Source organism: Gopherus flavomarginatus, chromosome 6 (genome assembly GCF_025201925.1).
Source record: "Gopherus flavomarginatus isolate rGopFla2 chromosome 6, rGopFla2.mat.asm, whole genome shotgun sequence".
Lineage (NCBI taxonomy): Eukaryota > Metazoa > Chordata > Testudines > Testudinidae > Gopherus > Gopherus flavomarginatus.
In genome coordinates, this window is record NC_066622.1 from 63,862,087 (window position 1) to 63,876,995 (window position 14,909).

General features: G+C 44.1%; 1 protein-coding gene across 3 annotated transcripts in view; it reads left to right on the plus strand.

Annotated features, from left to right (window-relative positions):
• FANCD2 (FA complementation group D2) overlaps positions 1 to 14,909 on the plus strand; it is a 158,656-nt gene that overhangs the window by 35,840 nt on the left and 107,907 nt on the right. For all 3 annotated transcript variants that reach the window (XM_050959975.1, XM_050959976.1, XM_050959977.1), the window contains exons 14-18: positions 2,144 to 2,287; positions 3,220 to 3,354; positions 6,649 to 6,780; positions 10,251 to 10,358; positions 12,855 to 12,964. In XM_050959975.1, the coding sequence (XP_050815932.1) occupies positions 2,144 to 2,287; positions 3,220 to 3,354; positions 6,649 to 6,780; positions 10,251 to 10,358; positions 12,855 to 12,964 (629 nt within the window). The remainder of the gene's footprint in view (positions 1 to 2,143; positions 2,288 to 3,219; positions 3,355 to 6,648; positions 6,781 to 10,250; positions 10,359 to 12,854; positions 12,965 to 14,909) is intronic.

The window sequence follows — 14,909 nt, forward strand, 5'->3', positions numbered from 1 at the left end:
TCTGCAGACACCTCTTTTGGCAGGATGGTGCTGCAGGCTTTCGAGTAAGCTAACAAAAAGGCAGTGTAAGCGTGTGGACTCACCCCTGCGGTGCCCCCTGCTGGTTGTCTCAGAGAATTAGCTCTTTCAGCATCCTGGAGCACCCCCTGCAGGCTGGTGATCTGCCTTACTGCTGGCCCCCGTGTCCCTCCTGGACCCCGTGCCCTGTTATCTGGGGTGCTGCCCCCTGGCAGTAACCCCTCAGTCTTAGGGTCTCCCCTTCCCGGGGAACCCCCACCCACTATTCCCACCTCGCCTCAGTATACGGCTACTGCCAGTCATTGTCTAGCCCCCGCACCCTGGGGCAGACTGCAGTATTAGCTTGCTCATCACTGGGAAGGTTGGCTTTGGACCTGCTGCCTTTCCCTACCCCTGGGCTGCCCTCTGCAACCCCTAGTGCCTATTAGCCCAATGCTAGGCTAGCTCCCCAGCTCCTCTGCCTTTCCCCAGCCCTGCTGCACTCGGGTATCCTGTCTCTAGCTCCCTGCAGCCAGACCCATCTCCCTCTTGTCATAAACAGATAGCTAAGGGTTAATGACTCTTTCACTTGAAGCACCTGACCAGAGGACCAATCAGAAAACCGGATTTTTTCAACTCTGGGTGGAGGGAAGTTTGTATCTGAGTCTTTTGTCTGTCTGCCTGCTTTCTCTGAGCTTTGGAGAAGTAGTTTCTACTTTCTAGTCTTCTGTTTCTAAGTGTAAGGACAAAGAGATCAGATAGTAAGTTCTATGGTTTCTTTTCTTTGGTATTTGCATAAATATAAGTGCTGGAGTGCTTTGATTTGTATTCTTTTTGAATAAGGCTGTTTATTCAATATTCTTTTAAGCAATCGACCCTGTATTTTTGTCACCTTAATACAGAGAGACCATTTGTATGTATTTTTCCTTTCTTTTTTATATAAAGCTTTCTTTTAAGACCTGTTGAAGTTTTCTTTACTGGGAAATTTCAGGGAAATTGAGTCTGTACTCACCAGGGAATTGGTGGGAGGAAGAAATCGGGGAGATCTGTGTGTTGGATTTGCTAGCCTGATTTTGCATTCCCTCTGGGGGAATAGAAAAGTGCTTTTGGTTTCCAGGACTGGGAACGGAGAGGGGGAGTCACTCTGTTTGGATTCACAGAGCTTGTGTCTGTGTATCTCTCCAGGAGCACCTGGAGGGGGGAAGGGAAAAAGGATTATTTCCCTTGGTTGTGAGACTCAAGGGATTTGGGTCTTGGGGTCCCCAGGGAAGGTTTTTCAGGGGGACCAGAGTGCCCCAAAACACTCTAATTTTTTGGGTGGTGGCAGCAGGTACCAGGTCCAAGCTGGTAACTAAGCTTGGAGGTTTTCATGCTAACCCCCATATTTTGGACGCCAAGGTCCAAATCTGGGACTAAGGTTATGATACCTCTACAGCCAAAGAGAGACTGTTTGCTTGAGCTCCTGGTTCAAGCCTTTACAGGGCCAGCTGGGCTCTAACTGGGGCTTGCCCCAGCTGAGCCTGCTTCCCACTCAGCCTGGGCTGTTCTCCCAGCCCTCCAGTCCTCTCCCAGGACTGGTTTTAACCCTGTCAGAGCTGAAGCGGGTAACCACCCTGCTACAGGCAGGTACTTTTTTCCTCTTGAAGTTTTGTTTCATAACACTCCCTACATCTGTTCATCTGTTACTTCCCAAACATCCAGAATTGTGGGAGATGGAGGACTGCAGAATGGAAGTTTTCTTAATGATAACTTCCTTTCTGCTAGCAGGGATTCCCACAATTCTACCCACTCTAGATGGTTCATGAGTCAAAGGTCAGATGTTAAGTGGAATTGTTACAATGGGACAGTGACTGTCTACCTTAAAAGCATTCCTTGATCTAATCTTATTTTGTTATCTCTGGAATATTTGTTAATGATATTATGCAACAGTTAAAGTTTGGGACTAACTCATTTGGCACCAAGTGGTTGCAGAAGGAGCAGGGCCAGATTGTGTGGCACCAAATGCTGATCTGCCTTCATGAGCTGCAGAGAGAGGAGAGCAGCCGAGAACTGTGGGAGACACTGCTAGCAGAAAGGAAATATTGGCAAGAAATTTTCTGTTCCACTGCGTAATGAATATATGATTCGTGATTATTTCCTCTGAAAGGTTCTGGACCTGATAGTTCTGCTGCTAATCCATACTACAAACACCAAGAGCAGGAAGCAAATTGAGAGAGTGCTGAGGAACAAGATTCCACTGGGCTGTGTGCCAGAGCAGCTGCTACAGAGCGCCTTCCAAAATCACTCATTGGTGAGTACTGCTACTACTTTGAGATTCTGCACACTGGGAGCATTCCCCTTTCCACCTCCTGGGTTGTGGCAGATGGTGATTTAGCTCTTTACGGATTAGAAACAAAGACTCACTTCCAGAGCTTGTCTTGTGGACCCTGCTGACCTTCCTGTGGATGTCCCAAGATTTGCTGGAGAAGAACTGCCCATCCCTTGCCTGCAGCATAGGATACGCTTCTGGTTCTTCTGCAGATCTTAGGAAGCCCTCTTGCTCTCTGTCTCCCCACCACAAGTGACCTTCTCCTCCAAGGCCTGACATGCTGCTCTGCTCACATTTTTCTTAGACTTTACATTTTTAAACCCATACCTTCTTGCAAGTATAAAATGGTCTGCATTTAGATGTGTACATGTGTCTGACCTGAGTGCCTATAGTTACAAGGAGAAGGGACCATGAATATGGACAGACAGTGCCTATCTACAACTTAAAGCAGGGCATGAAGACTGAGCATTTGTCTGCCCTAGGGGGTTTTAGTTACTAGTTTAGCTGCACCAGTGTAAACCTGCATGCAGACTGTTGTAAACTGACTTGCATGAGTCACCCAGTTCAAGTCCCATTTTACACTGGTGCAGCAGTCTGCATGAGTAGTTTGCATCAGTGCAGCTGTATTCTGTTGCTCAAAAAAGCTCTTGTGTGGACAAGTTCTTCATTGTTTTGAAAGCAAAACAGGCCTCTAGAGATCACAAATCTAAATGGGAATCTGTTATGGGGTCAGCCTGTATCTAGTGAGGTGGAAGAGTTAGGGGCCAGGGAATCACCTACTAAACTAACTAGGGATCTTGAGATTGAAGAGCAGTATTCCTCAAGTTGGGACTCATAAAATGAGGGATGGAAGCTTTGAAAACAAATAGTAATGATGGGAATCTCATGTCTCTGTCATGATGTCTGTCTTTCAGGTTATCAAAGACTTCTTCCCATCAATCCTGTCACTGGCTCAGATCTTTCTGCACTCTGCTGATCCATGTGTCGTCTCCTTTGGCAGCTGCATGTACAAGCAAGCATTTGCAGCCTTTGACTCTTACTGTCAGCAGGTATATTTGAAATATGTAATAGCATATACTTTTTCTCTGTTAAACATGAGTTCTGACAGGCTGCAGATGAAATCAGGGACATCAAAAAACCTGGAGATTAATGAATTCTCTACATAGGAGTTACAGATATTTCCACCTTGTTTTGTACAATATCTTTCACTGAAATGGCTTCTGAAAATACTATATAAACTCAATAATGCAGATACAAAGTTAAATAATAAATGGAGGAACAAGTTGAGGTGTGAGTAGGGGAGAACACCCAGACTTTCAGTTTGCATGAACTGGGATGGCGAGTCAGGGAGCTGTTTGCAATGGCAAGAGCCGCAAAGAAAATGACTGTCAGCGCTAGTGCCAGGCTTTAAGGAATGACATAGAGGAGTCCAGTGCTAAATTAAGTAGAGTGAACAAACAGAGAAGCTGATACAGAGAAGAGTGCTGAAGGATGGAATGTCATTGCTTCAGTAATACTGTTCGGGCTGCCCACTGCTTCTGTCCTTGTAGCGCCAATATTATCAGCACTAGCAGCAGATAAGGCAGCCTGCTAATTCAGCAGACCTTTACTCATAAAGAGAGACCACAGGCCCCGTGTAGTGACAAAGGCCCTTGGCCAGGTTTATTGCCCTCAAGGCACAGTCCTAGAGACTGGCTTTACAGGTACATTAACAGATGAGTCCCCAGGGGCAAGGAGTAGGTCAGTCAGCAGCAGGAATCTGTCCACTAGGCCACACACAGAGTTAAGACGAGATACCCTGACATTTATAGACTGAGACAAACACCTGGGATAAACAACTTAAACACCACCTTACGTGTTTTATGACATCTGTTTATTACCTCCCCTTATTCCTGATATCTCAGACAAAACTTCCCTATTCATTATTTTGTCAAACCATCTTATCTTGTACTAGATTGGGATGTATCTGTACTATCTGAAATATATTTATGTGCATATCTAGTGCCTAGTACACTAGCAACAACTTTGTCAAGTTCATGTACTGGGCACTGAACTTGTAAGCATCTGCTTTAAGCCATGGCCTGGCTTTGGTTCACAGCCTCTGGTTCAGGCCTTAGATCTTGCACCAGGCCCAGTGCTCCAGGCTCACGCTCTCTTCTTCTTCTTCTACTACTACTTATGGAAATGATGGAGAAGTCCAGTGAAGGTGTGTGAGATTGGAGGTGATCTACTTTCACTTGAGGCAGGGAGCAGCATTCTGTATGTACTGGAATCTGGAAAGATGAGACCTGGGAAGAGTGATCAGGAAGCCCCAGCACTGCAAGCATGAGCGCAGAAGGGAAACAGGCTATTACCTATGGAGCCAAAGGCTTTTGAAGGACTGGGTATCAGGCTAAAGGATAAGGCCAAGATTGGGGACATTAGATGTGCTCTGAACTGAGAAGGGAGTTAAAAGAGATGCAGTTGAATTTCAGTATGACTTTCTGGTTTTGAAACATTTCTTTATGTGAACAAATCTGAGACAAAGCCACAGATTTTCTTGTTCAAGACTGGCAGAAATACAGGTGTCAAAAGAAATGTGCAGTGGAGTACTGCAAAGGACAGGTTAAGATGATTGAAAGAGAAAGCCGATATGAAATCAGAGGGCTAAGAACTGAACTCTGTGGGTAGTACCTGAGGAGGATGAATTAGTTACCATTTGTATAGTACTTTGAAGATAAAAAGTGTTCTATACAGGACATGCCAACCAAGTATGCTTGTGATGGGGCCACTTGAGAGACAGAGCATCTGGATGGGGATGAGTAGGACCATGGCAGATGGAAATCATATATGATGGGTTCCCCCTGGGATGCCACCTGGAACTGGGGTACCACTGAGCCTGCTGACTAATCAGGCTCTCACGCTGTACTGTTATGGCAAGCTGCAAAGCCCTCCAGCCTGCACTTTCGTCAGTATCCATACAGGTAGGGGCACACCCAGCTGCAGTTACAAGCAGGCTTTCTGACCAGCCTGTGCATAGGAAGGCTACTCTCAGCTCCTCAGGCGCACACCCCCTCTGGAGTATAAACCCAAAATTATACCGTTTTACGCTGCAAAGGGAACTGTACAGTGTAAGCTCTTGAAATTCACCCCCTCCCTCAATGTGGAGAGGAATATGCAACAGACTTTTCCACGAGTTATGATTCCCCACACTTCACTCCAACTCACTGGTATAGATAAAGCAAAACCAAGTCTATTAACTACAATAGATAGATTTTAAGTGATTATAAGTGATCGCAAACAGATCAAAGCAGATTACCTAGAAAATAAACAAAAAACACAAACTAAGCTTAATACACTAAATAGATTCAATATGAATGGCAGATTCTCACCCTAAGAGATGATACAAGGAGGCTGCAGATTCTTAAGGGGCAAGCTGCACTTGCTTTACAGGTTGGAATCCCCAGTTTTCATTCACAGGCTAAAAATCCCTTTAGCCTGGGTCCAGCACTTTCCGCAGTTAAGTCCTTGTTTCTCAGGTGTTTTCAGGAGGCTTCTTGTGTGGGGAGCAAAACAAATTAGAAGATGTCGCTCCCTGTCTTATATAGCTTTTGCATATAGTGGGAACCCTTTGTTCTCAAAGTTTGGTTCCCAGACCAGTCTGCGGAAAAATACTGATATCCCAAGATGGAGTCTAGAGATAGGTCTCATCACATGTCACACACAGGCTATTTTGGAGCTTTCACAAGAAGGCTCACCAGGTGGGAGATAAGCTTCTCCTAAGGCCTATTGTTTTTTCCTAATGGCCCATTGCTCTGAATAGGTTCTTCCCCACCCACTATCTAGACTGAAAGCATTTTGTCTACTGGGTGTTACCCAGGTGTAACTGCATTTGAAATACAGATATAGTCAATATTCATAACTTCAGATACAAAAATGATACATGCATACAAATAAGATAATCGTGTTCGGCAAATCATAACCTTTCCTGTGACACCTCACATGACTTATCTTGCATAAAATACATTATAATTATGTCATAATCATATCATAATAGTATCACTGCGAAGAATATGGGGTGCAGTGTCACGCCATATACAACTGCATAGCTATGGAAGCAGTCTCAAAGGATGGAGTAATCCACAATATTAAAGCTGTACTGAGCCCTAGGCAAAAGAGACGACTTCTCATCTAAGCTTATGGATCCCTAGCCCTTTCCTTTAATTTATGATGGACTTGTTATTTGGTTGTCATCCTATATGGTGTAGCATATACTTGTTTGTTGTCCCAAGGGTCTTCTGGTACAGAACAGATATTTTTCTATTTGCTTTTCACTCTTGGTTTCTTGTGGGTTTTTCCTTCAGGAGGTTGTGAGTGCATTGGTGACTCACATTTGCGGTGGAAATGATGTAGAAGTGGACATTTCTCTGGATGTGCTCACTGACCTGGTGACTCTGCATACCTCCTCACTGATACGCTATGCCACCTTTGTGAAGGTAGTGTATCTGCTTGTGAATGGTCCACACTTAGGGCTTGTCTATAGGACGAGTTAGGGTGTGGGAAGCTGGGTGTTGTAACAGGGTAGGCTGCCTCCTGGGCACCCCATCATGGCCAGAGGTTGCTCTGCAGTGCCCTTTGTTTTCTCTTTTTCAGGGTCCCTCAAAAATGCCACACTGTCATTCTCATCCAATTACAGCCTTCCTTGGGGATCTGTTTTTTATTAACACAAAGTACTAAAAACAAACACAAAAAAATCGTCCACCCAGCCTTAAGCTGAGCACAGCCCCTCCTTCCTGAGGTACTATCCCTTCCTTGTCTCAGAGTAGCTGAAGAAAATGGAAGGCCTGACTTGCCTTCTCCCAAAAGAATATCAAAACTTTCGGCTGGGTCTCGTTACCCAGCCCCAACCCCTGTCCTCGGGGACCACTGCAGATACCCTCTCTCCCTGCAGCTTTTCTCTGCGGTTCCCCTTCCAGCTGTGCCCTCACTGGAATACACTCTGACCCTTTATAGCCCAGGTGCAGCCCTCGCACCTCTAATTAGCTCAACTGGGAGTATCTGCTCTAGCACAGGGGAACTGACCTGTTTTAATCACAGGGCCCAGCCGTCCTGTTACAAGTGTAAATCTACAGCACTCCAATGTGTCATGCAGTAACTGTGTGGACCTGCTGCTGCACACTAAAAGTTCTCTAGTATGATTTGACCTACTGCTGTTTCATGTTGGGGATAAGAGCTTGGGAGTATAGGGGAATGGGAGGATAAGAATAGGGGTGGGGATGAGGTAGGAGCCTGAGAGGCAATATGGAGAGGGTGCAGGAAATGGAGGTAAGTGGAGGAGACAATGACAAGCTTGTGGCATGGGGAGTACAGGGCCAGAAAGATCTAGATCACAACTTGGAATTAAACCCAAGAGTCCTGAGTCTCTAGATTCCTCTGCTTTTTGGCAGATAGCTCTGAAACCCACTGGCATGTGTGTGTCTCTCATCTTTCTCTAGTGCCTGACCCACACTGAGGATAACAACCTACTGATGCTACCAGTTACTTCGTTAGCACAAGTGATAGAGGTCTGTGCTGTGGATCTCAAGATCCAAATCCTGTGATGACCCACATTGGGGGAATCAATATGATTCCTTGTGAAGGATTTTCTGTTTTTTGTGTTTGTTTAAAAATACAAAAAACAAATTGCATTTTTTAAGAAGTTGGTAAAAGAACATTAAGGTCATAAAGTCCAGCCCTCAAAAGTTAGAAAGTGTCAGAAAAAAGGTTGCCCATGCAACCTTAATTCACTTTCCTTGTGCATATGCATTATGATGGGCTTGGCTAACAGGGACAATGGGGCCTACACACAGGCGAGCAAATTAAAGTTGTGTAGGGAGTCTTAAATCAAGCATTTCCTAACTGAGAATGACTTGACTTTGTTATTTTTAATATAGGGGTTTTGTATGTAACTTGCTAGGATTTTTAAAAAGGAAAATGGAAAAAAAAATCAGAAATTCCTTCATGAGGAACCATATTGACCCTTCCATGTGCTGGACCTTTGTATCCACAGCAGAGACCTCTACCATTCCAGCTAAGGAACAACTGTTAGACTCGGAGGATAACAGCCTAATACACTCTGTGGAGCAATCATTAGGGGGAATGCAGTGCACCTTTGCAAGTAACTTACATAATTATTTACTAGACAGCAGGGGAATGTTGGTAATTCTGCAGTCTATTCTTGGCTCTGGAGGGGAGTATGGTCTAGTGGTTATAGACAGGACAGCAAAGCACTTAGATTTGGCACACTGTGCCTCACGCGTGGCTGAATGGGTGAGGCTTGGCTCTGCCATATTAGAGACCTGTGTTCTATTCTCAGCTCTGCCACAAGTGACCTTGTTCAACCTCTTGCTTACCCCGTCATTAAATGGAGGGAAATTATATATTCCTGCCTTTAGAGGTAGGGCTGGTAGGATTTGCTCAATAATAAGGGTCCCAAAGAGCATAGACATAACACTAGTCAGTGGAAAAGCTGAAACTAAAATTCATGGTCTCCTCCTAATACCAACCCAGTATATCCTCCCCTAAGCCAAACTGTGGGATAGCAGCCGTAGTGCATTGCAACCGACCCAGAGCTTTAGCTTTATGCCTAATCTGTATGAGGCTCAGTGGAGTCTGGGGAACATATTTTGTGCAAGTAGTGGAAAAACTAGCCTTGTTCTGGGAAACAACAATTTTCTGTAGAGGTCAAGGATGCTTAGTGTATTTGGCACGTAGGGATCTCTATGGGGATAGAGCATACTCAACACAGACAGAATGTTCAGAGATTTTAGCAAGAATCCTCCATAAAGCTCTACTGAGTGTGTGCAATTTTCACTTTTGAGAGGCTTATAATTTGATACATTTCATGGCGACAGCAAACGGCACCTCCTTGACCCCAAGATCATCCCTTGCAAATTCCAAATTCCTGCTCCAAATCATGGACTTGCTAGTGCTTTTCAGAGAAATAGCTGGATAAAAATATTAACATGAGCAAAATTACCAAGTAGTGGAAAAACTAGCCTTGTTCTGGGAAACAACCATTTTCATAAAAGGAAAAAAAGTAGCCTGAGGCAGAGACCATGTGTAGAAAATTCCAATCTAAACAGTTAAAATTTGATAAAGTTATGAGCAGTTGAAAACAGAGGCTTGTAATGGAAAGAGCTAGGCAACCTTCGCTGTAGGCGTCACTACCAGAATATTAGTTTTTGTCAAAATCCAATGGTTGAATCACCTTTTATCAGTTTTGAGTTTGGCACCTTTCAGTGTCATTGAACTCCCCCACTCATCACAAAAACAAGGAGCAAACAGCCCTCCTAATCTTCCTTCTCTAGATCATTTACTATTTTATAGACTTTTGTCATGTCCCTTTTTGTCTGTCCACTCTGTAGGGTGACAAACCGAGTCTTTTCAATTTCTCTTCCTAGGAGAATTTCTCCAGGCTCTCGCTCATTCTTGTCACCCTTCTCTGAACCCCCGTTAGTTCTACAATATCCATTCAGAGATGGGGTGTCAAGTGCTGCACACAGTATTCAGATGAAGCCACACCACTGATTTATAGAATGGCATTATGTCATTTTCCATATTATTCTCCATCACACCATAATCATTAATGCACTTGGGACCTGGCTTTGAAAACTAAGATCAAAGCCTTAAAGTGGCAAGGGAAGCAGAATGGGTGTCAATAGAAGAATTGGAGCACAGATTTAACAAGCTTCTAGTAACCAAAGCCATGGAGGAAGCAGGCAGCTACATTTTGCACGTCATCCCTTTCAGCCTCAGTCATGGGGACTTGCAGTAATGTAGCCCAGAGGTGACACATGCATGGATGCTTCTTTAATTTGAATTCACAGTGGTAGCAATTCTTGTTACTGACAATCAGGTGTGCTATTTGGAGTGTGAGAAGGACTTGTCAGAGTATTGTGGCTGCTTTGACACTTCTCTATTACAGAACATTTTAGACTATACGGAGAAACTGAATCCACAGCAAATTCGGAAACTCTTCTACATTCTTGGCGAGTTGGCATTCAGCCAGAGGCAGGAAGACAGCTATATTCAGGTGAGTCGAGGGGAAGAGAGACAATGGGGACAGGAAGGAAGCAAGTCCATGGTCTTTCTCCCCTTGCTGTGCTAGTTTGCAGAGCTTGTGTGTTATGGAGACAGCAGCAGCAGGCCCAGGATGGTGCAGCCCGTACAGCCCTCTTGCATGTAGGGATTTCTGGTGCACAGTACCTTTTTTTAATTTTAAAATTTCCTCCTCCCACCCTCCCAAGTTTGATGGTTGTGAGCTCCTTTCCTGCTCCAGACTTTTCTCTTGTGGAGCTCATTCGTCTTCCACACAGAAGGAACTCCCTGCTGCTACCGCATACCTGATTAGCTCCACTGGAGAGACACTCCCTTCCTGCACACATTCTGAGGGGCACAGCAGCAGAACTTGGCTTCTGCACACCCTAGGCATCCTTCAGGAAGCATAGCTCAGCTACTGCACCTCAGTAGGTCTGCTGTGGGAAGCTTCTCTCCAAAAGGCTACTTAAGGTTTGCAAGACAGAAACAAAAAAGACTCTGCCCCTAAAGAGTTACTCTCCTCAAAGGAGTATTTTCTCTGCTGCATTGCTGTGGTGAAGTGTTAGATTTCAGAGCTTTGTTATCAGTAGTTTGATGTCTAAAACTCAAGGACAAATGTGTGTTACCAAATCCATTTTATGTCTGAACTGACTTCCAGCTGCTTATACAGCATCCCAGGGAACAAGTTAATTACACTGTAACAACAGCATGTTCAAATATGTAGGTCTGAATTTTCATATCCGTCAATGAGCCAGTGGTCATGCAAAAGTAGCTGAAAAATCTTGAGTATGTTTATTTCATTGTTAAAATTGGAAGTTGAGAGACCTGACCCTAGAAACAGTGTAGAGCCTGCAAATAAAAATATCCTTCTCAACACTTTCATTAAAAACAGAAAAAATCTGGACTAATAGCTCCTTCAACTAAATAACTAGAACAAAGGTCAAAACAAGCCTAATTTTGGAACATTGGTTGCATCTTTAACTGTGGATGTGTGGCCAGTGTCCCCATAGTAAAGGATGTCACTGTCACATTCCAGAGTGCAACCCAGACAGTGAAGGACTGTGTCACTACCTGCCCTGTATTCTGAGTGCTTTCAATGCTCTGCTGCTGTGATTCACCACCAGGACACTGATAACCTACAGAGAAGCACGCTCTGAGTGTCTCTGTGTTAAGCAGTTCTGACTCCAGCAGCCTATCTACAACACAACAGCCCCACTCTATGCTTTGTCACTCAGTTACCTTATGCAGGGGTGACCCCAACACACTCTCTGTCCCAAATTTCCCCAAAAACATCTTCTCTGAAGTATCCAGTCCTCTCCTGGAATGCTCAGAGAAATAATGTTTGTTTGCTCCTCTAAAGTGACAAAACGTGCTCAGCTTATCACTTTAACTGGAGTATACTATCACTTCAGCTCAAACACAGCACTGGGTCAGTTTAGATTAAAAGTAAAACAAGTTTATTAATAAAAGGAGATAGGATTTTAAGTGAGTTCAGATATCAAGTATAGTGTTAGAAATGGTTGCAAGTGAATAAAAGTGAAAAATACTTTCTAGTGGCAAAGACTCAACTCAGCAAGCTGCAGTCTTTGTTCAAGATAGTTTGCTTGCCAATCTACCCTCCAGCCGATGGCTGAGCACCTGTCTGACCAGGATCTCCCACAAGGTCCAAAGTGCTCGGTTTCTTTGTCGTCTTAGGCTGCTTGGGGTTCCTTGCCCTTCTTTTATAGTCCAGTGAACCTTTGAAATGGATTCTTCTGAAGGGTTTCCCCCAAAGAAAAGTTTTATTCAAGCTGTGAGGTAGGCGACATGGAGTCTCCTGGTAAAGGACGTTCCATGCTGTTTTTTTCACTCGCTGGTGTTTGCAAAAATGCAAATTGATCTGTTCCTACACTCCCCTCTCCCTGCCATGATGCTGAGTGGTTATCTCCTCCCCTTATTGGCTTGCTGGTCCTGTTTACCTTCTATGTAAATTGCATTCCCATTGTTTCTTAATGTAACTTGGAAAATAACTTCAAGGTGGCAGAACCACATTGCTATGTCTAGTGTGGGGTAACTTCAGTCCTGCCTGGCAGGCACACTTTGATAACATAATTCCAAATATATATTTGTCATCCATACGTACACCACCCAATGATATTGATGATGAGTAGGATATTAGCTTTCTGCTGATATCTTATTTGACACCTTTTAGATGCAATTTATGACATTCGGGAGTTGGGGTGCACTCAACTGGACAGGCCAGCTGAAACTCACTGCCCTGTTGCATTGGGTTGCTGTTAGAATCAGTCGCAACATCTGTTTTACCTTACAAGGATGTACTTCCCACGGTCTGGCTGCCCTGTTGTGTGAAGGAAATTAATAGGGAAGTAAATGAGCTCTATTGCAAACTTTGAGGACAGACGTTGAAAAGTGAGATATTCACAACAGTGCCATTAACACACACAAATGCATACATGGTGACTACTTGTAATGCCTCTCTCTCTCTCTGCAGGACGATATGCATATGGTGATCAGAAAGTGGCTGTCTAGCACTGTTCCAAAGTATAAACAAATGGGGATTATTGGTGCTATTACCATGGCAGGCAGCATGGCAGCAAAGAGGTGGGAAAGGAATAGAACCTGTCAACTGTCATTTAACCTGCTCTAGCCAGACTGATATAACCAGAGCTAGTAAGAGGGGAGGAGAAATGGGACAGTCACATCATTTGTGATGGTTACTTTAAGGCTCACTGGAACAAAACCACTGAAAAACATTTTTTGCACACTATTGTCCTGTGTATCCCTTGAAAAAGTTCTCTCCTGCTGCTGGTCCTGCTACTGCTTTCCTGATAATGCTGATTCTGAGATGCTTGGATCAGCAACAGAAGGAGTTGTGTCAGGAAAAGATTTGGGATTGTGGTAGACAGTCAGTGCAACATGAGCTTCTGTGGCTAATAGAGTCATTGGATGTAAAAACAATGAATTCTTGAGTAGGAGTAGAGAGGTTATATGACCTCTATTTGTCACTGGAGTTACTGCTGCAGGAATGCTGTGTCCTGTTCTGGTGTCCACAGTTCAAGATGGATTTTGATAAAATGGAGAGGGTTCAGAGAACAAGAATGATTACAGGGACACATGCCTTATAATGAGAGACTCAAGGAACTCAGTCTATTTAGTTTATCAAATAAAAGGTTAATGGGTGACTTGATCACAGTTTATAATATCTACGTGCGGAACTGAAGTTTGAGAATAGAGTGCTCTTAAGTCTAACAGACAAACGTGTAAGAAGTGCCAGTGGCTGAAAGTTGAAGTTAGACAAATTCAGACTGGAAATAAGGTGCTACTTTCTAACGATGACCCATTTACCAAGGTTTGTGGTGGATTCTCAATCATTTGGAATTTTTAAATCAAAATTGGATGTTTTTCTAAAAGTTTTTTGTTCTAGTTCAAATAAAAATTAATTCAGACAAGAATTAATTCAGGAAGGTTAGACAGTTCACAATAGATCCTTCAGTCTTTATAATCTATGAATTTCTTGTGCAGGGATGTGAGCACTATATGCTAAGTGCACAGGACAGTGAGCACAGCCAGGGGGCTGTTAAGGGATCATACCTGGAACAAGAGGCTTCAGGATTAGTTTAAATGGCTTTTTATTTGAGTTCCATTTAAGATGATCTAGCACACTTCTTATGTAACTTTTCAGAGCTGCTGAAAGCCCCAGGGCTCACTAGAGGGTCTCAGATGTCACAGCATAAAGTGAAGGATCACACAATTCACTGACTTGGTTGTCTTCAAAAAATGCTCTCACTGTTATATTGCATGGAGAGAAAAGCCCAGTCTAGCTGTCTCTCCAGGCCCATGAGCCAACACACTTCCCAACAGCAGCTCTCAAAGGTGCTCTTCTGCATAACTCTGGCCTGGTCTACAGTATGTGTTTATACCAAATTTAGCAGTGTTAAACCGAATTAACCCTGCACCCGTCCACACAACGAAGCCCTTTATATCGATATAAAGGGCTCTTAATACCGATTTCTGTACTCCTTCCCAACGAGGGGAGTAGCGCTGAAATCGATATTGCCATGTGGGATTAGGGTTAGTGAGGCCGCAATTTGACGGTATTGGCCTCGGGGCGGTATCCCACAGTGCACCATTGTGACCGTTCTGGAAAGCAATCTGAACTCAGATGCACTGGCCAGGTAGACAGGAAAAGCCCCGTGAACTTTTGAATTTAATTTCCTGTTTGCCCAGCGTGGAGCTCTGATCAGCACAGGTAGTGATGCAGTCCCAAATCCAAAAAGAGCTCCAGCATGGACCGTACGGGAGATACTGGGGATCTTATCGCTGTATGGGGAGACAAATCTGTTCTATCAGAGCTCCGTTACAGAAGACGAAATGCCAAAGCATTGGAAAAAATCTCCAGGCTATGATAGATAGAGGCTACAGCAGGGACTCAGCACAGTGCTGCGTGAAAAACGTAACAGAAAGCCAAAGAATCAAATGGACGCTCATGGAGGGAGAGAGGGAGGGACTGAGGACTCCAGCTATCCCACAGTCCCTGCAGTCTCCG